Here is a 21,097-nt window from a genome sequence, read left to right as displayed (position 1 = left end):
TGGAGGGAAGGTACAAGATGTTCCGGGTCTCTAGTAGACCTTGAAACGTCGTCTATCTGTAAACTTGCCACACCTACGGAATAATGGGGCCAACAATGTTCCCTCACACATGACGAATCCAATGTACTGTTCACTTTTGTTGTGCATAGGCATAGACGTAGCTGCACAGGTGACGTAACAGACAGGTAATGAAGCGTGCACGCGATACGAGTGTTGGATAGACTGACGACGAGACAAATTATGTTGTAGATAGTTACCAGGAAAATCTAGTGAAATGAGTATCGTTTCAATAGCCTTTTAAGGTGGTTATAAAGACGCGTTGTACACCTCGAAAACGCGGGGATGCAAAACTTCTATACCGCTGAAGCGATCAGAGTGAAACTTGGGCAATTAATGCCTTACTTTGGCAAAAAGTGGAGCGTCTTTTTACTTTTTCAAAATTTTGAAAAAAATTTTACAGATTAGTTACCACCCACAGAAATTGGCCAAATTTTCACAGTTGCACTGAATGGATCGAACTATACGGTATGATGCCACTCGTCGGTGATGAAACACACATTTTGAGCTCAGTCCCATGAGATTTGATGGTAAAATGACGAAATAGCAGCTGATCTCGTTTTTGATTACGAAGAACACCGAAATCTCATTTTGGCGACATTTGTTACCGACCTTTCACGCATGCCGGTAACTTTTTACCGACATTACACGCATACATTACCGACATGCGCGTCATGTCTCATGAAACTCATTTTTGCAAGTTATATTTTTCGACTTTGATGGTAAAAAAAAAAAAAAAAAAAGAAAAAAAAAACGTTTCAACAAATAAATATAATGATTACGCACTACAAATAAATCGTAAGAGAAATAACTTCAGTGTGAATTTCTACAGACTATAATTTGGTTTGAATTTAACACTATCTGGTTCTAAATTTTCAAATTAATTAAAAAAATTGTTTCTGGCCTGTTTGACGATTCAGTAACGAACTGCAGGTAGAAATTGATCTCGGCATAAGTGTGTGAACGGTCGCAGTTGTAGGATATATAATCCACGTTATAGGTATGCGTATCCACACTATCCACGCCTTTATAATGGCTTGCTAGAGGACAGGGATGAGGTTGTGTTAACTGTAAACACCGTTTGCAGGAAACCGGAAGCTGGTTAAACGGACGCCACGTCAAGTTATGCCATACGTGCATGTCGTAACGTCCCTCACGCCTTACAATGCAGTGTAATGAAAAAACTAAGAGATACGAGTATGTATACAATAATTTCGTGGAGAGAATTGATAAGCGGACGATCGCATGATAATCGTGATTACAATGATGATGATGATGATGATGATGATGACGATCATGACGAATAACTATGTACGAGAATGACAATTGTAATACAGCGATAAAGTTAAGCGAGTCGCGTCGCGGCTTACCGTTGCTTGCTCACGCTTATGCGAGTGCAGAGTGCTCGTGTCCGCTATAATCAACGCCTACAATTTATTTCACTCGGACTTAGTGTACGCGAGTGCATTTCCTCCTGGATGGCTAACTAACGGCATGCATAGGCCAGCATATTGTTAGTCTCGTCCGGACAAACATTTCATTATATCGCGTTACTAATACGCCAAAAGGGTGTATCAAAAAAAAATTTCTTTTTCTTAAATTAACTTAAAAATGTGTACATAATGTATAAATCTATAGAAAAACAATTCTTAAAACCAAAAGGACGTATCTTTGTTTTTCAACTTATCATCAATATTAAGTCAAGTCACGAAAACAATCACACGAGTTGTCAAAATAATGATTCAATTTTTTTCCTCAGATACGCTCTTCTGGCTTTAAGAAAAAAAAAAATCTCAAGAGACAGAAGGGCGTAGGTATCGTTATTTTTTTTCAACTTAGGTCAAAACACGAAAAAATCACAAGAGTGGTCAAAACAATCACTCGAAAGCTCAATCTATTTGAAAAAATATTTATTCGAATAAACGAAATTTTTCTTTTCATTTGAATAAATATTTTTTCAAATAGATTGACTTGTCGAGTCATTATTTTGACCAGTCTGGTGATTTTTTTCGTGTTTTGACCTAAGTTGAAAAAGACGATACGCCTCTTTGGCTTTAAGAATTTTATCCCTCCCTCAAGCCAATAGGGCGTATCTCACTAATAAAAAAGTGTTTCCATCTTTTCCATAGATTTATACATTATACACACTTTTGAGTTGATTGGAGTGAAAAAAAATAATTTTTTTTTGGCATTTTTGGCATCAGTAACGCGATATATTACAATACCCGCAATTCGTTTTTACCGTTTCACTGTGCCCTTTGACCTGTTGCACGTGACAAGAGGAGGTGGAAGTTTGAAATGATTTGAAAGAAGCTGTACATTTTCATCACCGCGGCGTTCTTTATTCTCTCTGTCAAATGTCTTGAATAAATATATATACCCACACGGCACTGAGAAATACTAAAGATCGTATCAAAGTGCATCTTTCTTTTAAAGTTCATTTCAAAGGAGTTTTTTCACGCCTGTCCCGACTACGTCTGCAGTATATATATATATAGTATAAGTGTAAGCTGGAGCTCTGCGTAAAAAATAAAATTTATTTCTATTCACCTTCCGGTAATAGTGGAAAGGCAACGCGCTTTGAATGAAAGTTTAGGAAGGAATAGCCACATCCGTGCATGAATGGTAAAACCATCAAAGATCTATTCTGAACTCAATTTTTTTCACTTTAATAATCTGAACTGGACAATGCTCGAGTATAAGCGAATATTATCAAGCATGCATTGCATTTTCTTTCGATATCTCTTTCTGGCGCCAATATCCCAGCAACAACATGATACTGAAATAAAAGCGACAGATAATGCAAGTCGTTTATCGTAATTAAAAGAAATGCAAAAGCAGGAATGAGAGAGAGAGGAAAGAGGAGAGAGTAATTTTTTCAGAGCTCCGTTTTTAACGTGCTCAATCAATTGGCTATTGAACTTATAGCGGCCTTTGAGATTGTTTGCAACAGCGCTTAAATACCGTTGCAAGAATCCCAGTTGACGAAGTGAATTGAAGTTGTTTTAAATGACTGGTATGTCGAGCGTGAAATGCAGTTGATCGTTATGAGGCATAAAGAATGAGCGCAACAGAGCTTAGAAAACAGCAAGTTTTTTCATTGGCAATGGACCATTCACTTGGAAATCAATTAAGTGGCTCTAATTCATTAACACTGATTTCCAATTATTTCCATTAATTTTCACCTTCTGATGTGAATTTTGTTGATTTATAATGGTTCCAAACCGTTCAAGAAGATTTTCAGTGGTTTACGGATTGGATAAAATCGCAGGTAATCACAATAAATCTCTGAAAATCACTGGAAATAATCTAGAACGCAGAAATATTCTTGCACATCACTTGGTAATTCGAAATCAACTAAAGTTAAGATAGAATTCATTAGAATTTAAACCATTCGGTAAGACTTACAACGACTTCCGTGAGTACCAAAGCACAATGTCTTCAGCACTATCGTTGCAAGTGATTTTAAATGACACGCGATGATTTCCCATAATTTTATTAATCTCAATTGATTTCTCATTGCTTCAAAAACATTTGCGTTCATCCAAAATCCGTTGATTACAATTTCATTTCTAACTGTGAATTTCTTGACTTCTTTTATCGCGTGTCTTCTCGGATTTCGTTCGTTAGGAATTAAGAAACATCGCAAGTTTGGAGTCTGAACGAGGCTGAAGCTAGAAGCGAGAATTGGCAGCCAAACGTTTTAATCTTTATTGGAATAATACGTTAATTTAATTACGAGAATACGACTTAACCGAATTTTTCTATTACCGCAAAAAGTTTCCCACGTTTTACTGGCTAACTCAGGCTACTATAGTTTCAGCTTCATTGTCATACAGGAATCCGATCAAACGCTGTGACACATCGCTTCCAGCCCGACACACTCGAGCAGCCTAATTCCTCGCACATCTGCTAATCCGTTAATCTTGACTATTTGCATCACCCTGTGCCAAGAAGTGTACTTTGTGCAGGATTCTCCACTTCACGCCTGGCGCCATCCACACGACGATACGCTGCCCCCTTAACTCTCTTTTTGCCACAAGTGCGTCAGCCGCATTATAACCACACTATTGGATGCACGCGCGTGCTGAGATAATTTAGGGGCAGCTAGCCGAGGGCCACTCGACATTCATTTTGAAATAGTGTCGTACTAGAAGTACTCCGTTGTCATATTCCGGTAAACGAAAAAAGATGGAAAAGTATTAAAAGTGATTCGATGGTGTCTACCAATCCGGATTTCACAAGAAACTGGATTGCAGATCAACCCGATTCGATAATTTTATTGTTTTGAATATATTTATGATCCAGGGGTTCAGTTTCAATGGATTTCTTTATATATTTGAACTAAGAGCGATCTACGGAGAAGCAATATCTAAGAAGTGCGTTTCGAAAAGTAAAGTAGATGAAATTCTTGATACGCAATATGAATGCAGATGTAGTACAGTATTAATCGTCAAAATGTGATGTTGAACTTGAATGTTATTAATCAGCACCCGATTCCTATCGCGAGGTACGTACTCGAAAGAGTGCAATTCAATCGCAAAAGACGAAAGCCATCTGGCGAATGGATTCTGCCTCGCCAATAACGCCATCTGGCTGACTTAGGTTGAGACATTGTGATATCCATTCCTATTTCCATTCTTTTATAAGGGTTTAAGTTCACTTCGGATATAGTTTATTACATCTGGGGCACCTGATTTCAAGATTACAAAGATTTCACAAGATTTTAAAAGATTTCAGGGATTTCAGGAGATTTCAAAAGATTACAAGATACTTCACCGGCATGCATAATTTTAATCGAAACCCAAATTTGAATTTTCATTCAGTGAAAAGTCAGAAACTGAAATTGAACATTGAAGGTCTGCTTGGAAGACAAATCGTAAAACTAAGACACCATGCGCATTGATTTCTTCAGCTATACCAAGTCGGTTGATATTAGGAAGTGTCCATGGTGTGGGCGTGGCCGGCTGGAAGAGAAAATTAGGACTGCCAAGAGTACAGAGATCGATGGGAGCGAGTGCCTGACTCTGGCTGAATCACTCCATTGTTATAGTTATTTAGCGAAAAGTAATAGCATTGACGAAAATTTTCGGCATCATCGTGACTGATTGCAAAGTAACCAAAAGACTTTCAAGCTTTCGCTGGCTGGAGCAAGCTTGAATATAAACCCAAAGAAATACAGTTTCTTTCATTCTGATATTTGGAGTAACGCCTGTTTGCATAGTACAAAACGGCAGACAGTACCGGGTGGAACAAAAGCTTTAGGAATGCTTGCCGACAATGGATGTCGTGAACGTATATACATATATTTCACCCCGGCCATATTCTCCGGAAACATTTTAATCTTCCATTGAGATTACATGCGATGTCAGAATTCACCAACACGTATTTTCAGTCCAAGAACACACTCTGAACTATCCGAGAACTACCTGAATTCATAAGAAATGTCTTTGAGAAGTGAAATAAGTATAAAGTAATCTGAATGAAAAAATTGGTTAAAATTTTTCTATTTAACCCCATTGGGGTATCGCTTTTTTCGGTCCCTGTTCAGGGTATCGTGGGTCGATGGAGACCCGAGGGATGTTAAAACACGTAATTTGCAATGAAGAAGTCTGATAAAATTCCTGAACATACTATGAAGATCCACACGATGCAAAAGAAATTTAAACATTTATTTTATTTTTTGTCATAATCACGATGCAGGCATTGACTAAAAAATTCATAACTTTTGATCAAATAGAGATATTTGAAAAATCTAAATTGCATAATAAAGTTTAAGAATTTTATTCTTACAGGAAAAATCACGGAATCGATTAAAATAAAAGAAATCCTCAAATTTATAGTGTCAAGTAGCATATTTTTCAAAAGTTGGAAATTTGAAATTTCAAGAAATAATCAATATATAATTACGCTTAAATGTTTTAAATTTAAAAGAGGGTCCTAGCCTACTAAAGTTTTGTTTTTTAATGGGAATGGGCGTTTCTCCCTTACTTGAATTCCGAGAAATGAAGGGAAAAAAAAAAAAATAGGTCGAGTCTCCAGCGACCCAGGATACCCGGATCGGATTAATCCAACTGAATATCTCAGAAAGTATACTGCGATAAAATCTTCCATCGGAGTTGCAAACCCGGACGGAAAACCTTTCCGCGATGATAAGAGAAGTAAGAGATAGTGGTTAGATAACGAGGATTGTGGTTTGGACAAGAAATTCAAACGAGATAAGCCTATCGCACTGCGCACTGCTAATCGGATTCTATCACTGCCTGCCTTACGTTTTCTCGTTTAGACGAGCTCTGCTCTGTTGATACAATTCAGGTATAGTCACAACGTATATTTATTTACATGTATGTACCATCCGAAGCAAACTGCACTCGTCATAAAATATAAATTTATATACAGCAACAGCAGACGCGAGTTTGTTCTTTCAGATACGTTGGTATCAGGTTTAACACAACCGTGTGTCACTGGGTGGGTGTCATGCATGGACTGTAAAACCACGAGTGAATTATCTCAGTTTGAAAATAGAATTTATACGGATCTATGAAACACTCCACACTCGTTGTACCGTACTTACTGACAATTCACATATCTCGATACATTGAAGAAAATTTTTCATAGTTTCTTGAGAGTATTTATGACGATTGTGACCTTGGGCGGTTTCACATAATCTATTATATATATAGTAGAACGAATAGCATTTTATTACACGTCGAAGATAATCTAATTGCGTAGTTCGTATGATAAAATGTTTGAGTGACAATAATTGGTGTAGTTACGATACCGTATGGTATTGCAATAACTTTATTTATTCTATTTTAGAAAAGCGACGACGGTACTTTCGAACGTAAGAAATTCCTGAATATGGAGTGAAAAAAGAAAACCGTCCAAATAGCCTTTACCTTTCGCAAATCGTGCAAAGGCATGAATAACGGAATTAGCTATTCGGACACCATGCAGAGCAGCTTAGCATACGTATGATATTGGTTTTTGACGTAGTTTGTGGACATATTTCAATGTCAATATGTTCAAGTGCTACTACAAAGTCTTCTTTCCTCCGAACCGTAAACCGAGGGTGTCAATCCACGTCGCGACGACTCAGTAAAGTAAACGAGATGAGTGCTAATAATGGTCTCAAGGTAGTAAACACGGCGGAAGGAGAAACTGAATTCAATAAAACACAGAAAAAGAGAAAAGATCAAATTCTACAGCCTGCAGGACGGAGATGAAGTGAACTGGAATGAAAATTGCCAACGCCGCAAATGGCCAACCACCTGCATATTATATTATGGACAAAAACTGAACCCCTATTGGTCCCTTGAAATCTCAGGTAGCTTAGAGGGTCGCAGTTCGTTCGTCCCGTCATAGCAGCCCAACCGCAGGTAAATCGAGACTTAAGGCCCAGGGAAGCAGACCTCAATTCGGAATAACGTTTCGAAGAAAATTCTAAAGGTAAGGAAAATTTCGATCGATCAAGTTTGACCGAAATCTTTAATTTAAAGGAGTTGAAGATGGTGAATAAGACTCATCAAGCTATCAAGAAACACTATAGACGGTGTAATTGAGCTTGAGTATTCCACTGATTCATATTCTATTATTATCAGAACTGAAAATAAGCGATAAGTCAAGCTTTTGATAAAATTTCATCGATCCAAATTTCCTAGAAATATTTTTCTACTCTATTGACGATAATACGTCATCGGGTTGATAGCGCTGACCAAATTATTCATACATTTAGTATGAAATGATGACAAGGTTGAAGTCGAAGTAACAACGATAACTGAAAGAATTTTACAATTTGCAAATGACTTTTTACGAACTACGTTTAACCAGGAATACACACTGGAGTAATTTTCATTGTTATATTACATCGGAAGATGTGAGGCGTAAAGAATGACGTTAAAACTGTTTTTAAATTTACCGGTTAATCGATTAATTCGTTTTTATAACGTTTTACAGCGTTCACAAAAATCCGTTGGATTTTGTTTTTCTCGCGAAACTTTTTAGTACATTTAGTAAGAAAAACTTTCAACGCAACTATTTCCTACTCGATGAATACGACGATTGGTATTGTTAGTCGGTAGAAGGCTAACGGTTTGCAACGTTACTGTTGGCACTCGACTCGTGACCGGTAATCCCACCATGTCGACACATGTTAGGCTCGGAAATGTAGGCATTCACGGCTGACACGAATCCGCACATATCGACTCTGCTCTTTCATATTTGAGAAGTTTCGAGCCTGACAGTTACGTTTGGTACAAAGTAAGTAACCAAGTGATTTAATCATAATGGAAAGAAAAAACTTTAAGCGTAATTAACGAAGTCGATAAAAAAGATCAACATCTTTCTTGGCATAAATTATATGGAAGCAGCCATGAAAGACGAGATTCAAACTCTCTTAATTCAACCACCAACGTTTCTGGTGAACTGAATATGCACAAAAGATGATCTTACCTTGACGGTGACGCTGTTGGTAGATCCTTTGATAAGATCAATGATTTCCTCTCTGGATTTGTCGTTAACATTAATACCGTTCACTTCGATTAATCTATCGCCCGGTAGTAATCCAGTTTCGTTGTTGTTTTGCACAATAGCACCAGGCTCCGCAAAGATGACGGGCCTCATTTGTGTAACACCGTTAGCACCACGTTCCACAATCATAGCACGTCGTAGAGAAAATCCAAAATCATTCCTGGGCGGTGGTTGTCGCTGAATAGTAAGTTCTCTCGGATCTGGTAGTTTAAGGGGAACTATTTCGGGTAGGGTGAGTTCGACGCCTTGTTCCTCGAACGAACCCGACGATCGCCACCTGGAGAAACCCTGGGACTCGCCTACCGGAGACAAGCTAAACGGCGGAGTCGCAAAACTCGAATTTGTAGTGTCTGTTAGGGAATCTGCAGAAGGGCTAGCGCTCGTCACAACTTGAAGCAGTTTGTTGTCCCGATGTTGAGGACTTCTCCTGTAAGTTTCCTCTTCGCTGAAGCTCTCCTCCTTCCCAACAGCCGAGTTGTTCAGGTTTGGAACATTTTGATATGCGATTACCTCGTTTTGTAGCGTATTTCTCACAAGGACGTTCGAATCTTGGTGATTTTCATTCCCGTTCTGAACCACGCTCACTTCCGATGTTATGCTGGTTATACTGAGTCTCGGACCTTTTAAAATCCCTCTTTTTGGAGGCTTAGGCGGGAGAGGCGGCAGCGTCTTGCCACCGGCTGTTATAGATGTTAACGAAGCCTCGGAGGAATCACTCTGCGTCAAACCGTCACCTGTACCTCGAGACCAGCTCGAACCAGTCGGGTGATGAATACTGTCCAACAAATCTCGATCCAAGGGTGCAAAAAATGACGCGCTATAATCAGCCGTTATTCCGCTCGGAAGTTTCTCCTTTTCCTTACGTCGGCCGCGGATTTTCAACGACCTTCGAACCTGAAACAAATAACAAGATCTTTGAAACCATCCAAATTTGTAAACACCCGAAGTTAGTTAGATAGATAGAGAGTCGATAATTGAATAAACTGCATTGAGTAGTAACTTTCAACGAACGGTTTCGTCGACTGAACGAAGCTCTTTTCATTCACTCAATAATAATTGACTACGCCAGTTGTGCGAAATGGAAAGTGATTGCGAATCGTCCGGGTTTAACTTACCCGTCACTCACATTGCAGATACCTGAATACCGCCTCGGAAAGGATGAAGTGAAATGAATAAATGTAAACAAGAATCTCCCGCAGTATAAGCGCGTAAAATGCAGTTTGTAAACGGAGGTGTTTCGTTGGGATTAGAGAATCTTATTTGAACGCTATGGAAATTAATTGTTGCGTGGGAATAAAAATTGATGACGAAACGAAAGTGCGAGAAGATCCTTGAACAAGGGTGAGGAATATGGGGTTTGGTGAATAGGAACAATAGAAACGTCTACGAACCTCATCGAGACGGAGAAGTTCTTCGGCAGACATGCTGCCACGATCGCGTTTCTTGATTTCCTTCCGTTCCTTCTTTTCTCGCTTGCGTTTCTCCTTGTCATCTTTTTCCGCAACCTTTTTCATAAAGTTAAACATGATCACGTTCTCCGGTTAAAAACCGTGTTATTATTTACTTAAAGCTTCTTCTTCTTCTTCTTTCAACGCGAATCAATAATTCAGTACTCATCCCTGAGTCGCCGGCGACTGAGAGAAACGAAATACACACTACCTTGAAACGAAGCTACTATTTAAAAACGAAAACTCTGAATACACCGCCTCTAATAAAACAACTGTTAAAACCCCGGAGATCCAGCCTCTTGGGGCCTCGACGTGATATTCACGCTTGGCCGACGATATTGACAGCCAACACGTACCACGAGACGTCACAACACTGCAGCCGCTCTAAGGTTCACCAAATAACCACACATCGTCTCACCGTGATTCCCGCTCCGATTCTACTTGCATGTTAATTAAACCACGAGACGCACTGATTCCACCGCACATCAATTTCACTAACTAGAAACAACGATTACCTAATGAAACGGATTCAATCGAGACGCGTATGGACAGCACCGAAAGCCCACCACCTTGTTGGTGTTGGACGACACACTGTCATGGCAGTTGGGTCAAATGCCTCACAAACGTCGCAGCCCACTCTGACGGCGAAAACTGAGCCTCGACGCCACCTGGCGATGCAGCGACAAACTAAACAGATGGCGAGAGCTGCCAATCTGTTCTTTCATGGCGACTTCAGTGCGACGAAATTTTTCTTTACCGACTGAAGCGGCATCGATTCTACGTATTTCGAAATTGCACTTCTTACCGACGTCCCGCGTTTGCCTGATCCGTGAGATGATTATTCTTTTTACTCTCATCGAAGGCATAGGACTTACTTTTTTTTGATTATAACTATCAAGATCGGCTTGGTAACCTTTTTTTTAGACCATGGAGTATTTAATAATATTTAATAAAGAGATCATAGATCAGTTATGTTTATCTACAAATACTCTAAAAGTTCAGTTTTCTAACATTCTATGTACATACCTTGCGTGCTACCGCAACGATACTATTTGCAAGTAAACAAATGAGAAAGCCTTAATTAGAGTTTTTGAACAATAGCTCATAATTTTTTTGAGTTTATCTATTCTTAATCTAAACGACTCTGTCCTAAAATATTCCAGTATTTTGTTTCTCTTAATTAACGCCATTGTTTTTAAATTGTTATAAACGACCTGGTTACACAAATATTTTTGATTTATGATTCAACCTAATTTTTCATTATACTTTCACCGTTACTATACTACCTAAAAAATCGATCTATCTACAGAAAAATGGATAGATTCTGACATGATCGATATCCCTAGGAATTTCAAGAGCCGACAGAAAACAAAAAACGGTCTGCGACGCGCGACAAGCAATGCAAGCGGTGCTCATCCGACACCATGGCTCGTCAAAATTCCTAGGGATATCGAACGTGTCTGTTCTGATGTCGAAACTTAGGAATAAAGAACACGGTCTGCGTAATTTTTTTTAATTCAATTTTATCGTGTCATTTGAAATTTTAATTTTTTTATAAAAATAAATTATTCTAATCGTGACCGCTTGCCTTTTTATTTCAATCCATCTCACTCCGATTTTTGTGTAAGTGATACAAGACTAATACAATTTAAAAAATTTGAAGATAACAAAAAAATCTAAATGACTTTTCTAATATTCAGATTATTCATAAAATTCCTTTGTTCGGTGTATGTATTCAATATTTCGAGTCTTTTTTAAATTATATGTCGTCAAACGGTCAAATAAGCCGACAAGTAAACAAACTGCATTCCGGCCAAACAACTTCAGTTATACATATTATTTGTTACTTCTAATTTTCTCTTCTACTTTTCGGCAAATTTTGGTAGTTTTTTATCTTTTATACTAAAATGGAAATGAGCAGAATCGCAATAAAAAGACAGACGGTTGGAATTCGTGTCATCTATTTTATAATATCCGATTTGATGAATGAATGGACACATTTTTAAATTAAAGTTTCAACAGGAATATCTAAAATATATTCATGGCAATTATAACGGAAAGATTCGTAGAAGTTTAAGGATGCGAACGTCTGTCACCATCAGATAGGCAATCGACGTTACATCTGGCGTATTTGACATCGTAAAAATGTCACTTCGGTTGCCTATCTGCCGGCGAAGCATCGTTCGGCGAACATAATTAAAATATCATTTTGATCTTATTGTGAAGTTACTGGTTTGGAAGGTGGAGTCAAAGTGTACAATTTAAAAGGTAGATGAGTAATGACTTGGAATTAGCAGAATGAAGCGTGGATGAGTGCAGAAAGCAGAGTGCAAGATCAGTATTTTGGAAATGAGAGAATGAATTCTGAGGAAACGAATTAGAAGCTTCCAGGTAAGAAAGACGAAGAATGAGATGCGAGTGCGAAGAGAGTTTGAATACGTTACAATTTTTTCCTACAATTTTTATAAATCATTTCACGTAAGCGATTTCTTAGATATGGAACTCCATACCTACATGAATTCGACGGTTACGCTGTCACCCCTGTTAGCCAAGCCATTCGTCCATTCACTACCTGTAAGGTCATTGCAGCTATTTCCGGTGATCGTAGTTATTTTTTTTTATTTTTTTTTTTTTTATTCTCAAAGTAATAAAAAATATTTATTTAAAATATAAATGATCAATTTATGTAAATTTATGCTTAGCAAATTTTATTTAGTGGCACGATACAATTTCCAGCGAAGTACTGCATAAACGGAAATGTGCAGTGCGAAGATCCACAGAGTCAAAGCCAGAGTCAGAACGTAGAATGGTGCCGTCGGCATACCCAAATTTGAGAGAATTTTTGCCGGTAAACGAATAGGACAAAAAACTTCCGAACAGGGCAAATTTTTACGAGAATTCCCGTACAACGCCTGAAGTACTCCCTCAAAAGCGTATCTGAAATACCAACCCACGGTTCACATTATGGAATCGAGAGGAAATGATTTGAATTATTCATATGAAATTTTGAAGTACATTCCAATGTGCCACTAACAATAAGCCTTTTGAAGTTCTCTCACTTCCGTTTTGAAAGTTTGACTATTATATTTTGGAAATCAAACATTTTCGTATTTCCCAGAGTTAGTACGCCTGCTGTTGAAGGAGCAGCGTCCTTGGTTAATGCTATCAATGCAACAAAAATGTACAAACCGGAAGTAGCTGATGCTACAAATGGGGCGAAGATAGGCCGAAACTTCCCCAAGTCTAAGGAAAAATCCAGCAAACAAAAACATCGGGATGTTCAACGCTGGTACAACGAAAACGCCTACCTAAAATAAATATCATTGGTTGAACAATATGAAACATTTATCCACTTTTACCACAATAAATCTGTAGGCCATAAATTCATGACAGATTGTTAACTGTTCGATTGCAGTATACTGATGTCAAAAGTAGGTTTATATTGAAGATTCGTGACTGCAAACGTTTCGATCGTATAAACTGCTCGTAAGTATAGCTTAGCCGAACCTCTATTTCAAATTTCGCTGCTCGATTCCTCTATTTATAACCCTGATTAACGTCAATTGAGACGTTCGCGGCTGTCTGAGTACCAGCGACGCTGATAAAGTGTGAAATAGCACTTTTAACCCACGTACAGTAGGTTTCTGGGATAAAAACACGGGGACTATCATACGTAGTATTCAGTTGGAGTGTAAGAATTGTGATGCGTTCATGCTAACAGTTCTCAGTTAAAATATTATCGAAGATAATTGATATACCTGTGAGCCGCAAGCAGCTCCAGCAGCAATGCCAAAAGACTGGGCGAGCATTGTCACCAGAACACAGATGAGCCAGACACGCCATATCCGGTCGAATTCAAGGGGCTGCCCCGTTAGCCAATAGGCAAAGATGAGAAAGCAGGTTGGACAGAGGACCTAGAGACCGCCAAATGTTTATTCGTGGAATTAAGACAGACTAGGAAAGTACTTTTAAACTCATCTCACCTGCACTTGAATATCTGCTAAAACTTTTGCTATATAGTACGATTGCAAGGAGTACCAGTTGTTCATGTGTTCTCGGAGAAATACTGCAGCTTCGATTGGAACTGCAGAACAGATGATGCGTGTAATAGTAATTTCCTAACGTCCACAACGTGGCGGAATCGAGCAATCAAAAATTGCTAATCATGAAGATACTGCAAACTCACACATCTGTACAGCTGGCATGGCGTTACCGAAGAACAAAAACAACAGACAAGTAAAAATGCAAGCGTTGTTGCTTTGGAATCTGGCAGCGTCGCTACCAAAGTCATAGAATACAATGCCAACCAGAAGTCCGACCATCACATGAGCAACGATTCTGAGTCTTGTTAACATCTGTAAGATAACGTCAAATGATGTAACGTTTAAACTTTTAAATGACGTAGGTTCGATCACCTTACATTGTCTCTTCGTGTACAGATCATCGCTCTTTTGAAAAGGATGAAGAATTGCTTGCACTGGGACACTGGATAAAGCCTCATCGGCGAAATTTCATCCTCCTCATCCTCGTTAAAATAACCTGGCGGTAGCCCGGAGCCATTCGATGCTTGGTGTTCTACAAAATGAATAGAGAAAATGAGCCGAAGACTTTGAAGAATATCGACATGGTTGACTCGGAATTGGTCATTTTTGATCTGACTATACTTACTGACTGGAGTAGCACGAGTAGATTCCAGTTGAAATCTTGTTGCCTCATATTTCTCCTTACTGACTTCTCGCAATCTTGTCAAATTTTCCTTGTGTGTTGAAACTACTTCCAGTACTGCATAGAAGTAAAATAATCAAATCCATGTTTCCGATGAAAGTTACTGATCAAGGTCAAAGCCACACAAAAAGTCTCTTACCGAATTCGGCGAGGTTGCAGAGCTGAGGACAAGCATGACCAGCCTTTGCAAAGGTATCGAGAATGTCGTATCGCGATCCACAGTACATTATTTGTCCCCGAGACAAGACGACGATGTCATCGAACAAGGATATCATGTGACTGCCAGGCTGGTGGACGGTGCAAACCACAGTCCGACCTGCCTCGGCAAGTGAGTGCAGCAGGGCAATCACCTGTGGCGATAAATTCATAACCTCCATTACTGAGCATGTGCTTGACTGCATTATTCGGAAAAAAACGAACCTGGCCTGATGCTGCGCTATCTAATCCGCTCGTAGGTTCATCTAACAGCATTACGGGTGGGTTAGTTATCAACTCTACTCCAATGGACAGTCTTTTTCGTTCACCACCGCTCAGATTACCTGCAGCTGTATCTAAACTTGGTAAAAGTCCCAGCTTGCTAGCAATATCGATTACCTGTAAGGGAATGCAGAATTGTTGTGAAATTAATTGAGGTCAACTGAAACCATTTGAACATTGCATTTCCCCACTTGTCCAATGCTGGCACTGCACGATAAAACATGTTTCAGCGATCACAGAGTTAATGTGAAAGCTGTTAGAATACTCGCACTTTGTTTTTTATTCTTAGTCGTGATATGAAATTCAGTCTTCTTACCGCACGTCTTCTATAGGCGTCCGTATGAGGAGATCCAAGTTTCAGGTCAGCAGCGATTTGGAGAGTCTCGCGTACCGTAAGCAAGGGCAATAGTGCAAAATCCTGCGGTATGTAGCAAACCTGTCTTCGAAAGACTTCCCTGTTTCTCTCGACGCCATTAATTGTAATCGTTCCCTTGAGTTTAGGGACTCTTAGGCCAGAAATTATGCTCAAGAGCGTAGTCTTCCCAGCACCTGAAGGCCCGATGATGGCGGTTAAACGACCAGGTCGAAAATGTCCGGTTACTGAGCAAAGAATTTCCTTCTGCTTCTGAGAACCTGTTGGAAATACAAAAGAAAAATTATAAAAACGATGTGGTGAATCGAAACCACAGCTGCGATATAAGTTTCTTCTTCGTGGTCAACGAAAAACTGGTTAATATCATTTACATTAGTGTCACGTCTTGTTATCTGTATTACAGACAGTTACGGCTTGTCTTTCGTTTTTGGAGATTTTCGGTGCTCAATTGTTTACAATGGAACACTGAGTAATGTCGTCTCAGAAATATGATAACGTGTTGAAGATCGAATAATACACGGTCGCAAGGCCGTCAACTTTTCTGAGGCTTGATTCGCTTGCCGAAGCCGTGAACTGAGTCTACAGGATGCTTCAAGAAGTACGTCGTACTACATTCTTTCCAAGTATTCGAACCTTTGTGTCATGATGAAGTTCGTTCATGAAAGCTCCCGCAAACGAGTGTGAAGTATCTATTGCAATGGGACAGAAACGTGCTAATTCACTATATACACTAGAGTCTTTACTCGATATAAAGTTTGCAAAATTTAAAACCTTCCAGCATCTTTTTATTCTTAATATGCGATGCAAATGATACTACATTCTTCATCAATATTACAATATGTGAAGTGGCAATAAAGGCTATGCGTAAACAAATCTAATATTCTTCACAACCATCGTGGAAACGTGTCGTAACTTAGTATAGCATGATTGCATGAAGTGATTTTTACAAAATATTCTGTCAGTCAGCAAACGAAAACTAACAAGAGACTAATAATATTTATCTCAACTTGGTATCATTTGTAAGCAGATGCGTACGCATAATTTATTCAAGCTATTCTTGAAATACATTTGATCCTTAAGTTAAAATATCTCCGCTGTTGTATCACTGACATACCCAGCTATTTGACATTTCCTTGACTTTAAACAAATCACATCTTCTTGAGCAGAAAGTATCTTTTTTATGAAGTATCAAGATCACAGTTGGTGTAATCGCATTCGTCTTTACATGGTCAATTCTCCCAAATATGCAATCAGGAATCTGAGCCAAGTCCAATAAGGTCGTGACGTACGTGTCTTTCGATTTGGTTATTAATTTATGGTATCGAAATAGCGTTCGAAATTGGGTTGCATAATCTTATCGAATTTTATCAAACAATTTCGAAAATAATTAACAAAGACTTTATTCCTGATGTGTGGAGTAGTACCAGTAATTCACTGTTTATCATCAATACAACGGTTGTATTGATTTTGTTGGATAAAAAATATTAAAGGTTGGTTGCAACCATTTCGGTCTAATTATATGACTTGACATCATACAACCTGTCTCTTCTAGCTGCACACGGTACCTAAATCGCCAGGAACGTTGATTATGCAGTTTAAATTTGACTACAAATATTCATCATAATCTTTGACACGATTAACTTGAATCATACTGTTTTGATTTTGAAGCGATTCGATAACTGTCGGTTCAATTACCGACATTTCCGACTTCATCGGTAACTACAGCATCGCCTTATCGCTCTATTGAAAAAGTCTGGCCGAGCAATAGATAAATCTGAAACGTTTTTATCATACCGTAATGTATTGAAGCATTCTACACAACAGTCAACGCAACTCTGAGTTTATCATATGGAAATTGATCTCCGTCAACTTTTGAGGCCTGAATCAACGGACTTCCGAAACCATGGAAAGATTTGTATACGCATATACTTTCGTGTGAAAATCAGAATCACGAAAAATTTGAATATAATGGAATAAGAAGACTTGCCTGTGCCACAATCAACCGCGTAGCTCAAATTAGCGAATTCGATGACAAGTCTGGAGGTCGACGGGTTGCCGGCCTCAACATCCAGCAACTTGCCGTCGTCATCAAGCCTCAAAATCGGACAGGTACCACCTTCAACCGGCTGCACAGAGTTCATGATGATCGATGATCCTTGCCTGCGTTTCCTCGTTCCCGCGTTAACCGGTTGTCATCCTTTTCGAAAGAAGCCTCAGAGTCTTCGTGGTGGATTGGGTCTAATCCGTTTATCAAATTTATCGGTGAATTGTCAGCTTGAGTTGATCGAAAAGTTTTTCCTTCCACGGATATCTCCACGTGACAACGATGGATGAAAGATCTTTTGCACTTGAGCCGTTATGCCATCGCGGATTTCACTGCCCACCGCACTCTTCTACAGTGATTTGCACGGAACGTTTTGTCTTGGACGCAGTGCCGGGAACGACAGTTAGACTGCTACCACGCATGAAGAGTCCAATTTCCACGCGACCCGTTCTGTCAGCAGTGGGGGAAGATAGGTCTAATCGTTGCTTGATTCATTCTCAGTTCAACATCGAATCCCTTCCCATGGACACCCGTCGTCCAAGCTGAGCTTTTGCTTTGGTACCCACGCATGGACTGGACCAGTACGATTCCAGCGCGATAACTTGAGCTGGATTTCTCTTCTTCACAACCTCTGTAAAGCCCGAAAAGAAAGACTCGATGTGCGGTGCGTTGGTCAGCTATAGAAGCATTATTCGCGTCAAAGTGAAATCGGCTAGGACATTACTTTCACGATGCATGAAGAAACGAACGAATGTAACACTCACTTTAAACGGAATTAGCATGAACATTACCAAGGAATGTTTTCGTTTCACTTTCTGAGGTTTATGAGGAATAAGTAAAACTAAGTCAAATTCTTAGTCCACGTTTCAAGTAAATGTCTAGAAATTAATGAGGCAAAACGGGGTACTTAAGAAAATACTTAGTCTTCGAGGACTCAAATAGGCAAATTCTTTTTTTTTAACTGTAACCAAAGAGAATGAAAATAATTTTCAGATGTCAGGGAGAAGAAAAGAATTTTTTTTCTCGGGCAAAATGGGGGTGTAAAAAAAAACTTTTGAAAATAAAACAAATTTGATACGATTAAATTTCCTCGTAAGTAATTTAAGTAGAAAAATTAATATTTCACATAATTATTGAATGCAAAAAAGTTTTTTTCAATAATCTTTGAAATTTCAAAGTAATGCCAAATAATGTTTATAGAAGTCATTTTTGACAATTTAAGAAACATTTTAAATTACAAAATTTTTTATAAAATTTCCAGGGTAGGTGATCCGGTAACCAAAACAACAGTTCTTGGAACAACTCGAATACCCGAACATTTGATCTCACATCGAATGAATTGTGAAGCATATCAAGGTTTGTCTTGAACAGCGATTACTACAAATTTAGAGGATTTATAGTGGACGCAGTTTATCACGTAAAAACAAAAAAAAAATTATAATGACCTTCACCTAGACAGGCCTCAGATTATAATTTTTTTAACATCTATGTTTGATGTTCTGAGAATTCTTTCGCACTTTGATACCATTTCGTATTAGTTTTATCGGTTGTTTCAGCTACTTTATGGCGATACGAATAGACGTACGAAAACTTTCCACATTTTGTTTTTAATGTATGTTTAATTAGTAATATTGCGAAAGAATTTTTGAGAAACAAGTATCACTAAAATATAAATAATTACTTCATCTGGGGAAGAATTTGGCATTATTGTGATAAAATGTTTACATTATGATATGTATATATTGCATTTGGCAGTGCCTTATCTTTCGTTTTAAACGGATTACAACATTTTAGAAATTAGCATAAAATATAAGTACCTACCGAACAGCTTCTGTAAAACTTGGCCAAGCCGAGTGAATATAAGAAAGAAGATTAATTATTTATATTATATTAATCACTTTCAGTAACAATCAGTCTACAATAGATAAGTTTTTGTACATAGACTCGCTGTAGGCGGTCAAAAGTACAAATAAACTTTTTTTTTATGTTTAACTTGACGATAAGCTTATACTTCGTATTCCAATATTTATTTACTGATACATTTAATCTGAAAAAACCAGACTGTTTATAGTATCTAATTAAACATGTTTAATCGTAGTGATTACAAAAATGCTTGTATTTGTTTGAATTGAACCATTAACGATTTTCTTAATTTCCCATCATTTCATCGCGATCTCCTTTCTACGTAAGTCAACGAATAATTAACTACACAATCACTACTCGATAGTTTAAATCCGATCACAGAAGGACCTGCTCACAATCCGTAAATAATACTTAATACCCAATAATACTTTACCCTCCACTTTGCATTTGAAATAATCACATTAACCCAATGGCATTCGCTTTACATACATGGTCAATTCCACCAATTAGCTGTAAACGATCCGAGGCAAAAATTTCAATGTACTAACAATAAGGTGCGAAAATCGTGCAGGTTTTAGAACTCTGACTCTTACTGCTTAAGGAAAACATGTTGATCAATTTTTTAACTTTCAACAGATTGATTTTCATATTCAAGTTTTTATCATATCGTAATTGTCCTCGAGAAAAATAGGATTTGAAATGCTTTCGATGGACCAAATTCCGAACTCTACGATCACGGAATCCGTTAAGCTGGATCCTCAGGAACCGTAAAAGACAAATTGATTTTCATAGGAAAAAAAATATTTTTTAAAGCTATTGGCTCAACTATATTTATTTTCTAAAGTATAGCACTGTTCTGCTACAGCGAAATATTTTAATGTCTGGTAATTTTTTTGTAAAATATTTACATTTTATTTGAATTAAATTTGTACAAACATACGTCGGTTCGAATTTAAATGAAATAAACACGTTTCACTAACATAAAAATAATGTTATGTAGCTGCCACCGAATGTCAAATTTGAGATAAAAGTTGGGGAATATCGAAAAACGGTATTTTGTGTAGAGAACAGACGTTTTACATCGAAAACATCTTAGATCGTATTTATTTCCCCGACAAATGAACGATAAAAATTCGAATGTAAAAATCAATCTGTTTAACGATAAAATATTCATCAATGTGATGTTGTTAAATCGTGAGAGTTCAGAGTTCTGAAACTTGCAGAATTTCAACATTCTACTACGTACTACAAAACATCAAAATTTTAAAAGGTGAAAATTCAGTAATCCAGATCGTTTACAGATAAATAGTACTGATACCCATGTACGATCATGTATACTACACATCCTCTACAATATAAACATCACAAAAGATCTACGAACATCCATTTCACCCCGATAAGTTTAATATAATATGGACGTACGAACTTTTCATCATTTCAAATGCCTCAAAGTTTGTCTACGAGTATGGATCATTTGGGGGGGGATGTTCAAGAATCAATTTAGCACAGAATGCAACCACCTGCAATTATGCAATTCAGTTTACATTTTTACAAAACCCACCTGCATTTCGATAACTGAAA

General features: G+C 38.1%; 2 protein-coding genes across 5 annotated transcripts in view; both read right to left on the bottom strand.

The window, feature by feature from the left end:
• Positions 1–10,621, bottom strand: part of LOC124404813 (unconventional myosin-XVIIIa) — a 78,976-nt gene extending 68,355 nt beyond the window's left edge. Inside the window, exons 1-2 of the mRNA XM_046879216.1 lie at positions 9,978–10,621; positions 8,509–9,480 (exon numbers count right to left, since the gene is read on the bottom strand). Of these exons, the coding sequence (XP_046735172.1) occupies positions 8,509–9,480; positions 9,978–10,112 (1,107 nt within the window). The 5' untranslated portion in view covers positions 10,113–10,621. The remainder of the gene's footprint in view (positions 1–8,508; positions 9,481–9,977) is intronic.
• Positions 10,622–12,725: 2,104 nt separating this feature from the next.
• On the bottom strand, positions 12,726–18,066 carry LOC124404304 (ATP-binding cassette sub-family G member 1-like). Of its 4 annotated transcripts, XM_046878332.1 has the most exons (11): positions 17,597–18,061; positions 15,553–15,869; positions 15,180–15,353; positions 14,899–15,109; positions 14,703–14,816; positions 14,455–14,609; positions 14,221–14,389; positions 14,018–14,118; positions 13,793–13,948; positions 13,224–13,342; positions 12,726–12,971 (listed from the first exon to the last, which is right to left on the bottom strand). In XM_046878332.1, exons 1-11 carry the CDS (start codon positions 17,748–17,750, stop codon positions 12,743–12,745), a joined length of 1,899 nt encoding a protein of 632 aa, XP_046734288.1. In that variant the 5' UTR covers positions 17,751–18,061; the 3' UTR covers positions 12,726–12,742. The 4 variants fall into 4 exon arrangements, with proteins under 4 accessions (XP_046734288.1, XP_046734291.1, XP_046734289.1 ...); XM_046878335.1 differs by lacking the exon at positions 13,224–13,342 and having other exon boundaries at positions 17,597–18,063; XM_046878333.1 differs by lacking the exons at positions 12,726–12,971; positions 13,224–13,342 and adding an exon at positions 13,452–13,678 and having other exon boundaries at positions 17,597–18,066.
• Between the last annotated feature and the right edge of the window lie 3,031 nt (positions 18,067–21,097).

Source organism: Diprion similis, chromosome 3 (genome assembly GCF_021155765.1).
Source record: "Diprion similis isolate iyDipSimi1 chromosome 3, iyDipSimi1.1, whole genome shotgun sequence".
In the NCBI taxonomy this organism is placed as follows: domain Eukaryota; kingdom Metazoa; phylum Arthropoda; class Insecta; order Hymenoptera; family Diprionidae; genus Diprion; species Diprion similis.
This window is presented reverse-complemented; position numbering and strand designations above follow the sequence as displayed.